Source organism: Cololabis saira, chromosome 9 (assembly GCF_033807715.1).
Source record: "Cololabis saira isolate AMF1-May2022 chromosome 9, fColSai1.1, whole genome shotgun sequence".
Taxonomy (NCBI): domain Eukaryota; kingdom Metazoa; phylum Chordata; class Actinopteri; order Beloniformes; family Belonidae; genus Cololabis; species Cololabis saira.
This window is the reverse complement of record NC_084595.1, coordinates 11,171,783-11,192,925: the sequence shown is the minus strand read 5'-3', so window position 1 is coordinate 11,192,925 and position 21,143 is coordinate 11,171,783. Positions and strand designations below refer to the sequence as shown.

General features: G+C 37.7%; 1 protein-coding gene across 1 annotated transcript; it reads right to left on the bottom strand.

Moving 5' to 3' along the window:
• Window positions 1-416: 416 nt before the first annotated feature.
• Window positions 417-20,490, bottom strand: ift81 (intraflagellar transport 81 homolog). Its single transcript, XM_061729839.1, has 18 exons — window positions 20,132-20,490; window positions 17,321-17,424; window positions 13,454-13,634; window positions 12,846-12,935; window positions 12,580-12,645; window positions 12,173-12,283; window positions 10,931-11,015; window positions 10,265-10,428; window positions 10,081-10,176; window positions 9,597-9,743; window positions 6,279-6,428; window positions 5,538-5,666; window positions 4,700-4,789; window positions 4,039-4,125; window positions 3,836-3,907; window positions 3,588-3,673; window positions 3,330-3,375; window positions 417-730 (listed from the first exon to the last, which is right to left on the bottom strand). The coding sequence occupies exons 1-18, from the start codon at window positions 20,273-20,275 to the stop codon at window positions 548-550; spliced, it is 2,031 nt and encodes a 676-aa protein (XP_061585823.1). The 5' UTR covers window positions 20,276-20,490; the 3' UTR covers window positions 417-547.
• Between the last annotated feature and the right edge of the window lie 653 nt (window positions 20,491-21,143).

Below are 21,143 nucleotides of genomic sequence, written 5' to 3'. Positions count from 1 at the left end.
AATCTGCCAGACTTAAACAAGCAGAAAATATAATTATTTATTCTAAACGGATCAAAGTTGTGGAGGTTTGAGTTAAATCTAAAATTGGACTCTGTCCTGTCCAAGGTCATGCTTTGTGCGGCCAGAAATAGTTGACTAGTCACATCCCAAGAGAACCACTTTGTATGCTGTTATCTTTGGACACTTTGATTGAAAGTGTATTCTCAAAGATGTGTAAAAAGAAGGCTCCTGTGGGAGAGGCGAAGTGAAAACCCTTGTCCTGCAACACGTCCTCATACACGTGTTCTTTAAGTTGTGGTCATCACCAGAGGTTAGTGGTCTGGCTTTCGCAAAAGATAAACTATCAAGTGAAACTCAACAGCCACGTGACAGAGAGCTCGGAGAGAACAAATGAATCACACAAACAGTGACAGAAACTTTAATGCTACGGTTTCCAGAAACATTTAACACATATTCACTATTAAAAGTTTGAGGAAGCTAGTTGGGTGATACAGAATATTATGATGAACTGAATTTAGTTACTGGAAAGCTGGGGAGCAGCAGAGCCTCACAGTACCAGCATGTCCTTCCCTCCTTCCTGAATGACATGACCGATAGAAACCTGGTTCTGTGCTTTTATGAAGCACTGCCTCTTGCACTCCATCAGCTGCTCCAGGTCACGCCACAACTTCATCTGCTCCATGTTCGAGCCGTGGCTCTCCCTCACCATCTTTTGTTCCTCACGCAACTTCTGCAGTGCACAAAAGAAAATGTAGTTTACTTTAGTTAGTCATAAAAGTTCACACAAAGCCTATCTGTTGCAAAAATAACCCAGATCTGACAGAAGTCACCAGTCGGTTATCCTATTTGATCTGTTGCTTTAGCTTGGTGGGCCATTTCTGTGTGTACACTACTTCTAATTATAAAACCCCTTGTGTATACAACAAGAGAGTGCTTGCAGACCTTAGCCAGCTGTTGCATCTGACTGAGAGACAGCAAAGATGGCTCCAACAAGTGAGCTACCCTCTTGAAACAATGGAAAGAATGATAAAAAACTTCTTCAAGAAGGTACGCTCAACACAAAGCGTGATGAAAGTATTGTTACTTCCAATCCAAATGTGTTTATGTTTTTTGGATCAAGCACAATCATAACTGTATGTTTGTAAAAGGGTAATAAATATAAATTAAAACACGTGCGACAGCTGAAGAGCATATGAGAATAAAACCGATCTATAAAATGATATGACAACCCGACTGTTGAAGATTATATATTGAGTCTAATTATTTTTCTCATTAAGATAGTCAATGCCTTACATGGCAAAAAAGTAAAACATAACAATAAAGTGCCATGAAAAACACAACATTCATTCTGTTCTGAACTCTCCTCCTTTGGCATCTGTTGACATTTGTTGCTGCAACATCGGGATTCAACTTGTACAGAATTGTGAACATGTAGCATTATGCGGACAGAGATGGTTGTCTAAACTGCCCTTGTAAATACAATTTTCACACATGTTAAGTTAAAATGATCACCGTGTGTTGTGTGTGACACTATCTACACTATGACTTAAGCAGAATTATTGTTTTGAGTCTTTTCTGAGGCTTAAAATTGCAATGAATGTTCATGTAGCTCTGTTGTCCGCTGTGCAAAAATGAATTGCCATTTTGCTGCAAACACATATTTCATTCAAAACTACAGACACACATTAACTCTAAATCCTCCTCTCGTCCGTTCCTCTGTGTGCGGTTGGCCTCTTCAAGCTCTTGTCCTCTACCCGAGGCCCGGGAGCTTCAGGGTTCTGCGCAGTATTTTCTTCTGGACCCAGATCTCTGATGTTGGGACTCTCCCCGCTTGGAGGACACAGCTCCAAATGCTCCAACTACAATCAGCACCACTGCTGCCTTCACCTCCCAGATCTTCTCCTATTTCCTGGGTTCCTTCCTCTTGATATTGCTGTCACTTGGGATTGCCACGTCAGTCACCACTGCTCTCCTCTGGAGTTCATCGACTACCACTATGTCCGGTTAGTTGGCCATCACCAGTTTATCTTTGCCCTTCCATCCCCCACCACGACTTCGGGACTTACAACCCATTCTCAGTGCAGATGTTCCTGTACGGTTGTGTTGTTCCACATATGCTTTGCCCGCCGGCATCTTGCACCCCGCTATTGTGTGCTGGATTGTTTCTGGGGCGTCTTTACACAGTCTGCAGCTGATGTGATAGACCCATATCTCCTGCCCTCTTGTGCTCAAGGTCTTTTCCTGTGCTGCTATGATTAATGCCTCGGCCCTGTCTTTCAGTCTAGCCATTTCTCAGTGTCAGTGTTAATCTGTTGATGGTACACGCCGTGCAAGGGCTTCGCTGTCCATGATGGTTGCTCCTCCACATGCTCTTCTGCACTGGATTTCTGGGTACTGAGATGTTTACTTAGCAGCTTATCCTTAGGGGCCATTTTCTTGATGCTCCTAGATCTTTGTTGTTTCATCCGGGATGGAGCTCACTAATAGTGCTGGACTTGGGATGAAATCCTCTATGCACCAAGGAGCTTCCTTGTCCTGATCAGGGTTATAATAGTTTTGAATTTTTCATTTTAGTTTAGTTTTATTTCGTTTTGACTTTTTCTCCTTCAATTCAGTTAGTTTTAATTCGTTTATAGTGTGGGTTTGCTAGTTTTTATATTTTCAAAAATGCTTAGTTTTAGTTTAGTTTTTATTAGTTTTAGTTTTAGTTTTGACGTCACGGACCGTGAGGCGTTAAGGTGCCGTAGCTGCCAGTTGGAGATAAACGGCCAGAGCGGAATAAATTGATCATACCAAGAGGCTTATATTGACAGGGACGAAAACGGAGGAAATTATATCTATAATTTCAGTTTGTTTTAGTTAGTTTTCTAAACACACAATATAGTTTCAGTAAGTTATTGTTTTTGTTTCGTCTTCGTTTTAATTTAGTTCAGTTAACGGAATTGTTTTTTCAATTTTAGTATTCGTTATTTCGTTCGTTTTCGTGAACGATAATAACTCTGGTCCTGATATATGTGGCTGCCAATGATTTGATGGCGCATATGTGTGTGTGTATGTATGTACACACACACACACACACACACACACACACACACACACACACACACACACACACACACACACACACACACACACACACACACACACACACACACACACACACACACACACACACACACACACACACACACACACACACACAGCTCTCCAGAAAACTGTCGTATCCAATCAGTCAGTCCTCAGACCATGTTCTTGACAGAATGAACGGATATTTCTCCGTATTGATCCATTCGATCTGCTGAGTCATCTCTTGGACACACTTTTCTCACCTTGCCGAGTAACTCCTGCTCTGCAATGTTCTTCATATACACTTCCCTACAAAAGAGCAGAAAAGTATACAGTGAGCTATTTTCTTGAAGCGTTTTCAGTAAAGGTGTCAGCATATGTTTCCGACAGCTTTCTGTGTGCTGCTTGAAAGAATAAAGGAGCAACAGTGCGACTGACGGGGCGGTAATAAGAGCTTCCTAAAGAAAAAAAAAGGGTATTCATGTTGTGAGCAGCTGCCTGGCCTGCCACGGCAAGTTCACCTGATGGTCTTCTTCCTCTCCTGGGGATCAGAGGACACGTAGGCCTTCATCTCTTCAGCTGCCCGCTGCATTTGCATCTCAATGATCTGTGGGTGACAGATATGCAAAGATCAAGTTTATGGCTGGAGTGGGTGTTTATGGAGGTCCAATTCACTTTTAAAATGATCGCACTGCGGGTAATATCACAAATGTTTCCTCTTGCTTAGTTTGTTGGTCAGACAATAGAGAGCAATAACCCCATTACACACCTCTGACATCGAGTTGACAAAGTGGTATCGGTTTTCCTTTTGTGCCATCTCCTCTCTCAGTTCTCTCACCTCCTTTAAATAAAAAATGTGAAGACATGGACATATTGCATCACTATTGGAAAAAAATCATACAACACAATGCATGAATATATATATAAATTAAATATAGTACTATGAAAGTCAGGTAATAACAAAAGTTATACCTGCTCCAATTTAGATCTGTTGCTCTCCAAACCAGCAGCACAACTTTCATATTGTGCCTTTTTCTCCTCATACTCTTGATTTAGCTCCTGTCATAAAGGTAATCCCAGCATCAGAAAAGAACATAAGAACATCATAACACAGAACACCATAGAAGAATTGACACAGTCACATGGAGTAGTATCCTTTCATGCCAGCATATTATCGCAGCTGGCGCTTTAGCACTTTAACTTAAAACAGGCTGTTACAAAGTCTATTTATGTCTTCCTGTTGCAGCTCTTTATTAGCAGACATTACCCAGTAAGATGGAAGAGCGATTCTGGGAACACATGTAGGAAAATGTAATCCTCTGCTCCAGCACAGCGATGTGTGGGGCTTTCCCACTGTGTATTTTATTTATGGACTATGTGAATTATTCCTAATGGACTTTGTTAAAGACGACACACAATACAAGTTAAGTCACTACTTGTTTGCAGTCACACACTTCCCAACATTTGTTTGAACATTTCTGACTGATTCCCATTTTTATTGCATTTTTCTTCCTTGGCGTGAAATATAATTTTACACTTTTTCAATCGATATTAATTAGCTGGAGCTCAACTCTGTCATTCTTCTCATATTACACATGAGCTCCTCTAATCTGGTGGACCGCGGACACCGTACCTCCCGGCTCTGTCTCAGTGACCTCAGCTCTTTGATTATCGGCGCAAGAGCCGTCTTCTTATCCGCTATTGTTGAGTTCAGCTTCTTCACCTGCAAAGGCAAGTCGGAACAATACAAAGGGCATTACAACTGAGAAAAGGGTCAATCTCAAAATAAGCACAACATAAGCGAAGCCTTCACATAATACAGCAAGTAATGTGACATCTTTTCACACCCGTGAGGTGCAAACTGACAAATCTTGACATTTCTCACAGAGCCAGAATGAAAAATGAAACAGTGTTGTGGAAGTTTTTACTGAAATATTAAAACTAAGCTTTGTTTCAGGTTGTTTCCACCAACATGTAAGTCGCTTTGGATAAAAGCTTCTGCTAAATGACAGCAATAGTAATAGTAATAATAATAATAGTTTCAGTCTCGAGACGTCTGAGGCCGAGGCGTATAGGTTTTATCTGCAGTTTGCAGGATGTGTAAGCTGTGAATCAATTCATTCAATGCACTTTGGACAGATTATCAAATTATCAGCTTCCCTCTGGAACTTGATAGAAAAGGATATCTGTGTGGTGAATAATATTTAAATGCATTATGTATTCGTTTTTATCAATATCAACAGGGATCAATGATTTCAAATTAATAAAAAGCTCCTGGGACCCTGCAGAGCACCAAGCTCATGCTTGCCCTGATGTGACAAGTCAAAAAGAAGATATGTGCTGTATTTGCAAACATCTCTCTAATACATTCATAATTATTCACTTTACACAGTTAGCCACAAGGGTTTTAAGAGTAAAAAAAACAGACTTTTTGGGTGATTCTCTACTCCCCCAAGTCCCCATGAAGTCACCATTTCAGACATGTCGTCCAGAGTGCGACCCTTCTTCTCGTCGAGCTCAGTCTTGATGGCAGACACCCTCTCCAGCTCATCCTGAGTGTCACTGTAGCCAGATATGCCCTTCTCAGCCTCCAACGTTTGCTTTAAGACACAGCAGAGAGTCTTTTATTTTACAAAATCATTCTTACAAAAAATGACTAATTCATCTTATTCCATGTTTCTTTTTGCCTTATAGTCTTCGATTGTTGTACACTTTCCAATTAAATGTAAAATTCAGAGTAAAGTAAAACTATGTTACGAAGATCACAACTCATTAAATTTAATCTGAGATAAGCCCCTTTTAAAGGGAGAGGACATGCTGATGGCGAGACATGTGAACAGAAAGGAAAGTGTCATTGCGTCTACAAATCCTGGGCTTGGATAGAGACAGAACGAATAGCAGATGCTGCCATCAGAAATAGCAGCTTAGCCTGCGCCAGACAGCCCATCAACAAGTCAGGTGATCGGACCACACAAAGGTGTGAAGCCATTTCCAGGAATCTTATATCACCTCTGTGTTAAAACGGACAGTGAATGGAGAGATCAAGACAAAACAGCACATGTGGAACGCTAGTTTGGCTGCAGAGGGGGAGGTGGGTTGGACGGTTGTGGGGGGAAGAAAACAAAAAAAAAACAGTCCAATAGAAGCAGCAAGAGCAGCTGGAAATAGTTTTCCCATCAAAAAACAAAAGCAAGAAGAAGATTACCAGTTACCAGTTTCTGCTGGATGATCTTGTGTTTCTGCTTGAGAATCTCCTCTGTCCGTTGCAGGACACCATATTCTCCTCTCAGCTCTGCAATTTCCTGGCGTTTCTTCTTGTATACTGTTCCCTTGCTGCGCAGTTTCAACACCAAACGTTTCATCTATAAGAATGAAAGAAACAGAATTTAACACAACCCTCATGTGAAAAGAGGACTTGATGTTGTATAGGGACATAAACACGTAAAGGTTCTGTCACCTGTATTAGTAGATTTGGACACGTTTGGTTCATGTGAAAATTGCAAGCAACCCTTTAATTGGATATAAACTACAATTATATGAAAGCTTGATTATAGTAGCTTCTAGGGCTGTGCGATTAATCGATTTTAAATTTAAATCGGATTTATTAATCAAGACGATGTTAAAAAAAGGAAAATCGGAAAATTGATTTTCCTTTTTTGCAGCTGGCTGCATTACAGACAGAGCTCTTCTAGTCATCTTTGTTCGGTCAAGAAAATTGTAAATGTTGTCACTTTACTAAACTCAAGGAGGATTTACAGTATCTTTCAATTGCACTTCATTCCAAATAGGGACATTTGTTTGCTATTTTTCTTTAAAAATAAAGATAAAATATTTGAAACAATTTATTCCATTGTCTTTTGTAGTTTTACCAAAAAAAAAAATCGAAAATCGGGTTTTCAGAGAAAAAAAAAAAAAAACTGGATTTTATTTTTGTCCAAAATCGCCCAGCCCTAGTAGCTTCTGCTGTACATTTTAAAATTTTATTCGGAAAATGTAACTAATGGCATTGATGCAGTCTTAATTTGAAGTCTTGTTACCCAGCGCAGCAGAGATACTGTGAAATGAAGCGTGAGAAGACAATGGGCTGACACAGGGGACGAAGGGGATTAGACAACACCAGCACGGGGGCCTGGCGGCCCATGGCATGATCTCAGACCCTCACTTGATCCTTTGTGAGATTCACATCCATCCGTGTACAGCAATCAGCCTCTTCTAACAAAATAACTGCTTTGAGTGGATTTTCAGTTGTTCAGTCACTGCCCACCCTGACTGTTTTGCCGAGAGGTATTCTAACTCCTCCACAATGAAGAGCAGCTATAAATGAACATGGGCACGGGAGAACAGCCCCAGAAATCACTAAATGTACTTCCTGTCCTCAAGGGATCAATGAAGGCTGATGCATGAGTGAGTGAGTGAGTGAGTGAGTGAGTGAGTGAGTGAGTGAGTGAGTGAGTGAGTGAGTGAGTGAGTGAGTGAGTGAGTGAGTGAGTGAGTGAGTGAGTGAGTGAGTGAGTGAGTGAGTGAGTGAGTGAGTGAGTGAGTGAGTGAGTGAGTGAGTGAGTGAGTATGCAAATGTATTCTTTGTGTATTTTGGGACATCCAGGACGGACATGTTGGAGAGAATAATGAGCAGAGAAGAATAATACTGCACAGTGCTCCTGACTGTGTCCCTGGATCAACTGCTGGTAAAGTGGATGCAGGATCAGACGCTCACACTGACACACAGTGAATTAACACAACAAAAACACTAAACTACACAGTACAGCAATGTCAAAGGAAGAGCAACAGATGCCTCATTTAATGCGTGTGGGATGCAAAGTAGGAAAGTGGATATACAACATAAGAAGGTCACATTATCGAACGACAGGAAACTTTCATAATATCTGCAACGGTGGCTATACGAGGGTAAAACTACATTTAACCAAATGATGAGGCCGGTTTAAAGTTGTTTCATGTTCCCGACCGACCAATGACGAGCAGACGCATTCTTCCCCCTCACAGAGATCCTGCAGTTGCTGTGTGGCATGTGATGACACATAATCGTCAGAATGGAAAATACCTCTGATAAAGTGATCATCTCCACCGTGGCTGATAGCCCAAAACTACGCAGGACTCTGATAAGCTGAGTTGGACAAAACATTTTCCACTAACTTCATTCATGTTAAGTCTCAAGGGCCTCTTTGTGTCGACAAACAACTCCCTCTCATAATTCAAATCAGACTCAAAGGGTCTAAATTTAATAGTCATGTACTGTCATAATTGTAAAACTTGGGTAGTGGTTGTTGGACACGTGAACTTCTGTGGTATTGTTAGTCCTTAAAAATAGGAACCACATTTTCCACAACATTTGATAACATTTCTTCCTGTCACAACAGTTTTGCTGCTTCTTCCCCAGTTCACGGTTTAAACGATTGTTTTCTTTGCTCATCCTGTGGAGAATAAACATGTTGGACGTTATTTTTCCACTGATATTTCACTTCTTCTATCCTTTGCCAGAAATAACAAAAGTGTTAGTTTTCTTTGTTCTATTCAAAAATAAAGCGCCCATTTAGCTTTGCGCCGTGCAACAGTCCGAATCTTTACAGAAAATTTACTAAATGGATTGCAGAGGTCTGAAAAACGCTGTGCATAGTCTGTTTGCCATTGGCCCAGCTTGTTTCAGAAGCAGAATGACCATGCTGCCTCTGCAGTAGACAGCTTTTATCTCACACACGTCAAATCAAACAATAAAAATTCTTATCCACACTGTTTATATGATCATAGCTGTACCCCAATTCATCTGCACCTGCAGATAATACACTCACTCAGATACTCACTCACTCACACACTCAGATAATACACTCAGCGCTCGAAACTAAACTTTATGTATGAGCTAGAAACGGCTCTTGGCTTTACTTTTGTGCAACATGATGGTTCCAGTTCTCATCCCCTTGTCAAGAGTTCAGTTGTGCGTGTCCACGTGACATTGCAGTGGAGACCCATTCTGCCTCTGAAAGACAGTGGGCGGGGGTTAATCTTCGTTATGACATATAATCAAAGAGAAATGTTTCCCCTCCCCAGGTCTGCATATGTCCACCTGACTTGAATTTGAGGATTGAAAACAGAAAAGATGAAGAAAAAAGGTCTACTTTCAGGAAGTTTGTCCAGTGCAGTTCCTTGTTCTGGATATCCTCTCTTTTGTGTTCTATTTATAGCTTACATGGGAATGTAAGGGAGAGTGGGGAAAAGGGATAAGTAACATTATACAGTCAGCCGGGCTGTGTTTGGATAAGAGCAGAAATAGCCTCTTGAGTTTTATGTAGTTTGTTAATCTTTTAGAGTGCCTTTGGATAAAGGTGGAGTTTGCAGGGGACAATACTTGTAAAATTTAAGACAAAAGGAAAGGATCATTCTTAACGTCTTTTCCTCCTGTAGTTGCTCACAGTACCATTCTTGGAGCTCCTGCTAATAGGATAAAAGCAGCTTCAAAGACATTCAGAAATGGTTAATATTTAATGTCTCAGCCCTTGCAGCTGTGACCAACAGTGTACCTCATCACCCCGGATGACTTCTTCTCCATATGAAGCCTGTGACTGGTTGTTCTTCTGATTCATCTCCCTCTGTGCAGCGGCCAGCTCCTCCCTCGCTTCCTGAAGCTCCTCTGCCTTGGACTCCTTCTTTCGAGCGATAATGGAGGCCTAAAAGAGGCATGTTGCATTAGATAAACAAACATGAGAGAACGATTTTTGCAGAATGACTTTTAACCCATCATGGGAGACTGACTGCAATTCAGCTAACTGGCAGATGATTTAATGATGGGAAAAAAGTACTAAGTAAGTTAAAAATAAATAAATAAAAAGAGTCAGAACACTGAGAATAGACAAAAATAAATTGCAAATATTTTCATATTCATCAAGAAAGTTACAGCTATTACATCACTTTTGTGGAAAAATGTTTTTAATCGAAAAAAGTTAATTTTATTAGAGACAAAACAGAAAAATGATGAAAGACATTCAAGGGTAAATAAGTCAGCACCTGTTGCCTGTAAAGGGTCAGTTTGTCATCTATGGGGTCATTCCTCATCATCCTCTTTTCAATCAGCTGGTTTATCTGAGCGTCGGCCTCTTTAATCTGTGACAGGGTAAATCAAAGGACATTCACCGTTGAGCACACCAAAACCTGTCTGAGGGTATGCAGGGTATCCGTCCTTGGTCCTGACCTTATTCTCCAGCTCTTGGAGATCGGCCTGGCCCATTGCAGGCTCTGATGCTACTTTCTGCAGGTATTGCACTGAACGCCTCATGCCCTCCAGCTCCTTGGGGAGTTTTTTGGTCACCATGTAGGAGTTGATCTTGATCTCCTCCTCCAATCTCTTCATTAGACCTGAAACAGGCAGGGCTTTTAGCAATCTGACTTTCTTATGTTGGAAAGAACTTTGAGAAGATAGGTACCTCTGATTTCAAAACCACTTACTGCATCCTCACATACAGGGGCATGTATAGCATGTAATGCATACTGGGAATGAAGACACTATCAATAACATGAGAAAAATTACTGATACTGACAATGTCAACTAGTATTTCCTAGTTTTTTTGGAGTGCACATGCAGGGCTTCTGCAAGGCACTTCAACCTGCGTCTGCACTGTACATGTGCTTTCAGAAACTGTAAATGTGCAAATCTCTCCCAAGGCTGAAGAAACCAGTTCCAGAGAACAAAAGTGGACCATTACAACATGAGATAAGCTTTATTATAGCTCATGAAAGGTCAGAATAATTATAGCGTTTTGACATATGAATGTGTGCCCACTCCCACGCCATCATGGAGCCATTGAACTTCCTATCCAGCTGTGGGCTGCAGAGGCAGGAGCCATACAGGAATACTCACTCTCTGGATTAGCATCTGCTGCTGATTGTTGCAAATCCTTCAGCTGCTGCTGTAATCTCAGCAGTCTCTGCTCTGCCTGAAACAGCTGAGCATTCAAAACATAATTACGAACATGGGCAGCATGGAGAAATTCAAATTAATCACACGGACTACAGGTTGCAACTACTATCAAACTCCTGTTTTTCTACATTAATAGGTCAATTTGCATTATGAATGCTGTCTGGCATGTTTTTGCAGAGCTCGAGGTTATATCTTAAGAATTTCATCTAAATGTATTAATATCAAGGACAAAAACAAACATTTAACATGGAGAGGTTACATTTTACAGTTTTATCTTAAAGAAAACGTATATATTAAGTGTAATTGCTTCCAGTTTCTGATGCAGTAAACAAACACAGGACACCATTTAGTCTTTTTCTTTACAAAGCAACAGAGGTGTCAAAAGTATCCACATTCATTACTCAGGTAGAAGTATAGATACTAGAGTTTAAAAATACTCCTGTAGAAGTTGAAGTATCAACTCAAGTTTTTTACTCAAGTAAAAGTATAAAAGTACTGGTTTCAAAACGACTTAAAGTATAAAAGTAAAAGTAATGTAAGGGGGAAAGAAGCCATTAAGGACAAAAGCCATTGAAAAAGAATGCATCTTAGTATAATGCAAATATATTAAAGAACCATATATGTGTACTATTGAGCATTAACATGTGTTTCAGAGAGCAAAAGATATGATGACTAGCTGCTTATAAGTATTGTAATGGTGCAAAAAGTCAAACTTCAGAGGCATGTTATCATTTATCCTAATGTTTATTGGAATGTACATCCAAGTTTAGTTGCAGGAATCTGAGGGAACGGATGTAAGAACAAAACTGGACAAGAACATCTGAGCCACAACCACAACCCAATTCACTCTATCCGGATGGCGCAATTTAACTGGATAGTTTTTTTTTTTAAAGGCCAAAATGAAATAGAGTAACAAGGCTGTTTTTAAAATGTAAGGAGTAAAAAGTACAGATAATTACGTGAAAATGTAAGGAGTAAAAGTAAAAAGTCATCTGAAAAATAATTACCCCAGTGAAGTATAGATAACCAAAATTTCTACTTAAGTAAGGTAACCAAGTATTTGTACTTCGTTACTTGACACCTCTGCAAAGCAAGAACTATGTTGTTATTCACCTGCACCGTTGTGTCCTTCTAAAATGTGGTAACATGAATAATCAATAAATAGTAATCAAATGCATTTACCTGGTTTTTCTGTTCTTGCTTCTGGTGAGTCAGTGACTCCTCTCTCTCCTTCTCCACTCGCAGACGTCTGGCCTGTTCCAGCATCCGCTGATGGTTGGACACCGGCTCCACCTAGTGGATCGACGAGTTCACATGACAGTGACTTGATGGCATCAATGTACCACACGGTCAGTAAAAATAACCAAGCAACTCTGAAGGAGTCAAGTTTCCACTTTTGACAGGGCCTATAAATGAGACCTGATAAATCGACACCTCATAACTTCTCGGCCTCGTTACGACAGCCTTGAAGCCTGTCAGATGCCTGTCAGGTCTTATAGAGGAAGTGATAATGTAGGTCTAAGCTCATGTTTTCATTCCAGGAAATCCCATCACCTTCCAGGCATTAGAAGAGCGATCAGTTGGCTTACCTTCTTCTTCAGCCTCTCCACACGTTTGATTAGTTGATCTTTCTCTTCCTCCATGGCGCTAATGTCCTGTTTTTGCAAATAAAAAAATACATTTTTAGGCATTTAAGGATTTATTATGATTTTATTCACAGAGAATGAAAAAAAAAAACAACGTAATTTATCACTTAGAACTGAAAATATATTTGAGCTATACTACAGTCTTTTCCTGAGCACAACTTGACATCATTAATTTAAAAGTGACCATAAAGTAACTGTTATTTTTTTACCCTTCTGATTTCTGAGGTAGAGAGGCCTGAAGTCCTTAACTGCTCACATTCCTTATGATATGTCTTAAATTCTTCCACCAGCTCTTCATACTGTGAACACACAACAGAAATTGATTATTGGCAGCTCCAGCAATTAAATACATAAAATTTTTTGTCTTCATTTGTTGATATATATCTATTCCTGTGTTTCAGACCTGCATCACATTCCGGAAAAGGTTTTACATATGACATTTTGGCCAAGTAATGAGGTATTAAACAAAACAAAAATGAGTTGTTGTTTCCAACAAGGGATGTGAAAAGCTGATTGAAATGATGATTTGGCACGAAAACAGAAACAATGAAAGGCTGAGTTTCTGGGTTGCAAAGATAAGTGGAAAATTGGCAATGTGTCAAGATACTCGGGAGAAAAATGATAGACATGTTTGAAATCACTGTTCATAATTCTCCTTCTACAGTACATAATATGCTTAATAACTATTCAAGAATGTGGAGGAATTTCAAAACACAGTAGGGCAAAGGTGCAAGACTAAGCTGGAAACCCATGACCGCTGATCCTTCACACAGCACTATAACAAGATGATGATTTTACTTCTATTATAGTAACAAACCTGATGATATGTGTCATTGGTGATGTCATCCTGCAAAAAATCTGTAGGTATCTCAAGCTTAACGAGGAACTGGGCTAAGTAAGCCCTCTTCCTGAGCTCAGGGAGCCTCTGCAGCAGCCAGTTCAGAATGGGGTGAACCACAGGTTTGCTAGCAGTCACCAGACCTTGTCTAAAGCTGCTCCTGCAAACAATAAGAAGGGGAGAGATTTTACAGAAATCCATCAGATTATGACCATGGGCACAATTCTGCTCAAAATCATAATCAGGCTCAGACGAGTGAGAGCATATTATGAAAATATGGTTAAAACTTTTCACAACATTTTAAAAATAAGGTCCTATAATATCTTTTACAGATTTTAATGGCAGAGAGAATACCACTTTTTGGTCAAAAGTGATCACTTTTATAGTCAAATGAAAGGGGATGAATGATAATTATACTGTACTGCCAGCCTTTTTTAGTATTTCATAAAATTAGGTAAATACAACCCAAGATGAACAACAACATGCAACTTTTTTCACAGTGCCAATATTTATTTGACATAAATGAAAGCAAACATATGGACAATAGTAAGTACCCTCTTACTGCTTCCATAGGAGGGGAGGTTGCAGGCAGGTGTTGCTAATCACCAGCCTTTGATGAAATTATAATCAACAGCAATGCAGAAATCTATAAAAGCAGGCATGTCAGCAGTTTGCTGGTCTGGAGCATTCAGGTTTGTGTTAACACATAGCAAGAGTGAAAAACAGTCTTTGAAAAACTGTCATTTGGAGTTGTTTTCCAGCCAGAGGACTTTGGTGTCTAGTGGATGGCTGAAAAATAAAATAACCAAGGTTTTAAATTGGCCTAGTCAGTCCCGTGTACAAAATCCTGTGGTGGGATCTTAAGGTAGCTGTGTTTAAGACCCAATGACCTTCTGCTTTGTGGCGTGGATCCTCATTTAGAGCCTACAAACTGTTTGATTTGTGTGCTATTGCACTATGGAAGCTGCAAGTTACAGAGACTCTAGTCCAGTAGACGCTGTAGGATTGTTTATGTTGATATTAGGGGATTAAAAAGTTTGTGTCAGGGTTTCAAAGAAGGTTGAACCATTGGGGACAAGTTACAGTCTTTGAAAAACCGTCATTTGGAGTTGTTTTCCGGCCAGAGGACTTTGGTGCCTAGTAGTCACTTATTGCATCATGATGTCGTCAGTATTATGGAGTATTCCAAAGTCAAATCAGAATCAGGTTTATTGGCCAAGTTTGAACATGCCACACTGGGAATTTGACTCTGGTTGTTTCGCTTGCTGTAAAGTAAATAGACAAATGGCTCTTATTAACATATATACAATTTTGAAATGTGCAGCAGTATGAGGTAGACATGATTATTGAAAGGTGCATTGTTACAGCAAATGATTTAGACTATTTCACGATTTACTATTATTATTATTATTATTATTATTATTATTTTATTATTATTATTATTATTATTATACTAATATCTTGGGAACAGGGGAGAACTTGCAGCTACTTTTGGACTTGATGACCTCAGAAATGAACAAAATAAAAAAATGGTTTGACCAAAATAAATTATCATTAAACACAAGTAAGACCAAATTCATGGTATTTGGAAATTACAAATCAAACAGTCAAATTCAAATTCAAATAGATGGAGTCCAAATAGAAAGAGTTAATAAAATAAAATTCTTGGGTGTAATCATTGAAGAAAAGATTAGCTGGAAGCCTCACATCAAATATGTTCAAACCAAACTGTCAAGAAGTATCTCGGTTTTAGCAAAGGCAAAACATTTCTTGAACTATAAAGCACTATTCATCCTATACAAGTCACTGGTTTTACCGTATTTAAATTACTGTTCGGAGGTCTGGGGGAACACATACAGAGGCTCACTTCAACCCTTGTGCATACTGCAGAAGTTTCAAAGTTTATTTAGACGGGACAATGCATATTAATTAACACTACATTAAGCAGTGTAAATACACCGGATTTAGCAGAAATGCTAGTTTCCACCCGCAGTCCCCACAAACAACCAGACACACTCACACCTACGGGCAATTTAGAATGATCAATTTACCTAGCAAAGAGCAATGAGAATTATACACAACATAGGTTGCCGGGATCACACTAATCAATTATTTCTACAATCCAAATCACTCAAATTTCTGGATATTGTCAGTTTCAATACAGCACAACTAATGTTCAAAGAAAAGAATAATTCATTACCGGGACATTTACAGGGGATATTTTTTGAAAGAGAGTAAGGCTACCACCTCAGGGGTCAGTTTAATTCTAAAGTTCTCAACAGACGCACAAACACTGAAAAGCTTCTGTATGTCGACCTGCGGATGAAACTGTGGAACAGCCTGAGCATGGAGCTAAAACAAAGTCAAAAACATTATCACAATTTAAAAAAAGATACAAAGAAACATTCTATTCAAAATACAGATGCAAATAAACATGTAGATATGAACATGTATTAATATATGTAGATATATAGATGTATATTATGGATATAGATATGTTATATGTAGGTATGTGTATGGATATATTGAGTTGCATTATACATACAGTATTTGTGTATCTATATCTCTATTAATTTATACTGATTTATAGTTATATGTAGATATGTCGATATTTAGATTTATAGTAATTTTTATGTATATAATTGGAGGTAAATATATGAACCAGTGTATATATAGCATGTCTACTCTTATATAGTTATTCAAGTATATTGTTATACCATTGCTGTTTATTGTTCTCTATTATATTGTTGTATTATAGTAAAGTAATGATAATGTAATACCATGCATTATAATTATTTCTATTAGTACAGACATACATAGTAGCACAACTAAATGCTGGGCGTTTGTTTTGTTTTCTTTTGTTTGCCTTGAATTGCTTTGATTTTGACTATATTTATATATACATATAATTGAGTATTATATCACTGTATTGAACAGTTATTGAAACTCGTCTTGTTATATGTAAGAATGTTAGATGTAAGAATGTATGTAAGATTCAGGGGTAGGACTCGATATGTGGTTACTTCATTCCTACTCCATTTCGATCATGTTGGTGGATCCGTGAAGTGCTGTACATACATACATACATACATATTTTATTGTCCCCCAGAGGGTAAATTCGCTGTACAGGGGGGGATAAACCCAAGAAACATAGAACATAAAAGGCACAAAAACACAGAGCAGGATGTAGTGTGGAGAGTGGGGAGTGGAGTTCACAGCTGTTCATTTTTTGAGTTTTAAATTAAGTTGGGTGATGGCGTGAGTTATAAAAGAATTTTTCAGTCTGTTAAATTTGGTTCTGGGCAATCTGAATCTCCTGCCAGAGTGGCCAATGGCCTAGTCAGAGTCCAGTGTACAAAATGCTGTGGGTAGCTGTGTTTTAGTTACCTGTAGACCTGAGGTCTGCTCCAACTGTCAGCTCCTTTAAATCAGGGCAAAAAAATTACTTTTTACTGAAGCGTACTCTTAATTTAAATACTTACCTGCTGTACTCTACTGCCCTTACTTTTTAACAATTTGTGTTTTTTAATATTTTACCTCTTTTTCTTATCATTTTATTTCATTGCATTTGTTATTTACTGTTTAATTGTGTCTTGCCACTTTTAATGTTGATGTAAAGCACTTTGTGTTAAATTGTGCTATACAAATAAACTTGCCTTGCCTTAAGATCCAATAACCTTAAAGAACTGAAACAATGTTGTAATCAATGCACCAAAATTCAGTCACAATGTGTGAGAGAGGTTATTGCTGCAGATTTACAAGAACTAAACCATATTTCCAACACAGCAGATAATAACAGTTGCATCACCCACTAAACAGGGGGGGCATCAAGTGAAGCATACTTACACATCAGAGAGGTTGGCAGGAGGTTTGTATTTCAGCACACCAAGAAGAGAAAATATCCTCTTTACAGTTTGTTCAGGCATTTCTTCACGAATGTCCGTGGCTTGCTAAAAACAAGAGTTGCGGTCACAGATGAAATCATAAACACATCATCATCATCACAACAACACATATATATATATGTGTATGTATATATATATATATATATATATATATATATATATATATATATATATATACATACATGTTGTATATGTATATTATTTATAATTGCTCTGGTATATCATTTATTTATAAAGCTCAGGTATAATATTTATTATGCTCAAGTATATTTATATTTATAATGCTGAGGTATAATATTGCAATGAAGTGCTGTACTATTTTCATAAGGTAATAACAGGTACAGGACTGTCTCAGAAAATTAGAATATTGTGATAAAGTTCTTTATTTTCTGTAATGCAATTAAAATCAAAAATGACATACATTCTGGATTCATTACAAATCAACTGAAATATTGCAAGCCTTTTATTATTTTAATATTGCTGATTACGGCTTACAGTTTAAGATTAAGATTCCCAGAATATTTAAATTTTTTGAGATAGGATATTTGAGTTTTCTTAAGCTGTAAGCCATGATCAGCAATATTTAAATAATAAAAAGGTTTGCAATATTTCAGTTGATTTGTAATGAATCCAGAATGTATGACATTTTTGCATTACAGAAAATAAAGGACTTTATCACAATATTCTAATTTTCTGAGACAGTCCTGTATATTTTTTTTTGATAAAGTGGTAAAGCTTGCCGTTATATTTTTTTCTTATTTTTATTTTCAAGCAAAATTGAAATAGAAACACGGGGTTGGACCTCATAAGTTTTTTACTTCCTCCTACTCCTTTTTGGGCATGAAGGTTTATTTCCCTTTGATTTTGTTTAATGACTGTTTATTTATATTGTTATACTGTTTTTTTTAATGTATGCTAGAAATAAAGATTTCAATCAATCAATCAATCAATCAATCAATCAATCAATCAATCAATCAATCAATCAATCAATCAATCATCACAACAAATAGACTCAAAAACACCTATTATCCCTGGGCCATTAGATTGTTAAATAATACACAACATAGCATAACATAGCCAGTACTGGAGTTGAGGGGGGATGAGGGGGGATGGCATCCCCCCCTGAAATAAAAACGGTCAAAATCATCCCCCCTGTAAAACTGCCATCCCTCCTTTCCATCCCTTATGTCATTTCATCAATGAATGTGGTTTTACTGCTATTTCAACATTTAGCGTCATCACCAGAAAAATCACACCAGAAAAATAACTTATTTGACAATTTTCAGCTGTTTCAAGTAAATTTTCACTTGAAATAAGTAGGAAAATCTGCCAGTGGGACAAGATTTATCTTCTTATTACAAGCAAAAATAATAAGACAAATATTCTTGTTAAGATTTTGAGTTTTTGCAGTGCTCAATTTTACTTATCCTGTGAAGGACAGAGCCATATTGATAAGTTCAGAAAAGTGTTTTTTATTGTTGTGTTTTGATGTATTTGATGTAAGTCCAGTGGATATTTAAAGCTTACAGAAGGCTGCATTTAACTGCTGCTATGTCATTCCTGCAGTATTTCTGCAGGTGTTTTGGTCAGTGCTATTATTTGTAATATATTATATTATTTGTAATCAGCACAAATTATCTGTCCCCATATGATAAAATCCACCATCCCCCCTGATTTTTTTTTACAACTCGAGTACTGAACATAGCATAACATAACAGAACAGGTGTATTTTCTGAACGATGTGGGAGTGATGAATGGGTCAGTTTGTTGCACTTTATCCATTCATTGTTTTTATTGCTTTTATGTTTTTATACTGTGCTTTTTATACTTATTTATTACCAGAGGTGGGTAGTAACGAGTTACATTTACTCTGTTACATTTACTTGAGTACGTTTTGGGAAATGTTGTACTTTTAGGAGTAGTTTTGAATCACTGTAGTTTTTACTTTTACTTGAGTAGATTTGTGAAGAAGAAACTGTTTTTCTTACTCCGCTACATTAGGCTACATTGAGCTCGTTACTTTTCTTTTATCCCTTTTATCCACGTACGCCTCAATCTCATGACATCACTGAGTGATTCTTTGGGAAAAATTTTGTTTTTGCATGTTTTGTCACATTTACACAGACTCAAACACACAGAGTTTATATGAGTTCATGGGCTTGTTCTAGTTCTGCCTGGTTAAAAAAGAAACGTACAAAGGCTTGAAATTTTGTGCTACTTGTGCTTAATTTATTTTTTTATTCTGTTATTATTTTATTTATTTTATTATTTAGTAAAGTACTTGAATTTACTTTAAGATTATTTTAATTTAAGGTATTTTTTATTAATTTTAATTTATTGTATTGATTTCATTTGCCTGAAGATGATTATTTTGTACTTTTGTCTGTTTGAATGGTTGTGTTAAAAAAAATAAATCAGACGTTACTCAACAGTTACTCAGTACTTGAGTAGTTTTTTCACCAAGTACTTTTTTACTTTTACTCAAGTAATTATTTGGATGACTACTTTTTACTTCTACTTGAGTCATATTATTCTGAAGTAACAGTACTTTTACTTGAGTACAATTTTTGGCTACTCTACCCACCTCTGTTTATTACTCTTATCTTGATTGCTTCCTTTGCACTTTGGTGGGAACATCCTAACCAATCTCATTGTAACCTGAGCACAATGACAATAAAGTGTATTCTATTCTATTCTATTCTATTCTATTCTAAAAGTCACAAGTGACAAGATACTGTAACTGTTTCTTTACCTTTGGGTCTACTTCGGCCAGGACGTCATTTAAGATCTGCAAAAGCTGCATCGGTTCCAGTGAGTCAAATGTGATGAGGTTGAAGTTTTTCTTGAACGGGTCCTTGTTTAGTTGTTCAACGATGAATTTTAACTGTTCGCTCATCTTGGAAAGATGTTGTTGCTCTTGCTGCGGTTATCCAGCTGAAGCTAACCTGAAAAAACTATCTATTACCATCCGTGAACACCTACAAATAACAAAAACACGTTTTCAGTGCCTAATCAGTTTTCCATGGTGCATTTTAAACATATTAGCTACACAGAAAAGAAAAGCCTGTTTTGCAGAGTCCCATGGAAACGGACAAGCGTCGTGGATTGGTTGCTAACAGGAAGTAGCTTCAGCGGCTACTTCAGGCCTATGGGATTTTACAAACCTTACAATTGGGCGAGGACAAAGTCTAAAATATACCAGTTACATCATCAAAAACACAATTTATTAATGTATTAAGTCTTAACTTGTATAGTACTTGGAAGATATCTCAGCTCAATCCAAGCAGTTGAAGAGTCAAGGCTGGTTCATTACTTGCCAATAAAATAAACGCACTTCGGGTTTGGATGACGATATGAAAAACTTTAAAAACCCAATAAACGTACAATGGTATATCTTTATTTCATTTAGTCTCCATGCTATTAGAAAACACAGGCAGTGGAAATTATTATACTCTAAATTATATTACGCCTGTGATAGTTGGTCCAGTAAAAGCGTAGTGTCCAGTGTGTACGTGAATGCATCTTTCTGATAGAATACACACTTTAAGCCGCTAGGTGGCGATATCTCCCCGAGGTTGGAGTCAATTAACTTTGGTAGGATTAAACCAAAAAGACTTTTCAGACGTCTATTCAATTTTGGGTGGGTGTATTTTTAGTCACGTTTGTATGCTTTGTTCATGTGTGTATTACAGTATAATTTTAGATAATTTTGCAGAGAACAATTGTTTACATGTCAGTGATTTGCTAGAGTAATTTCAGATCAA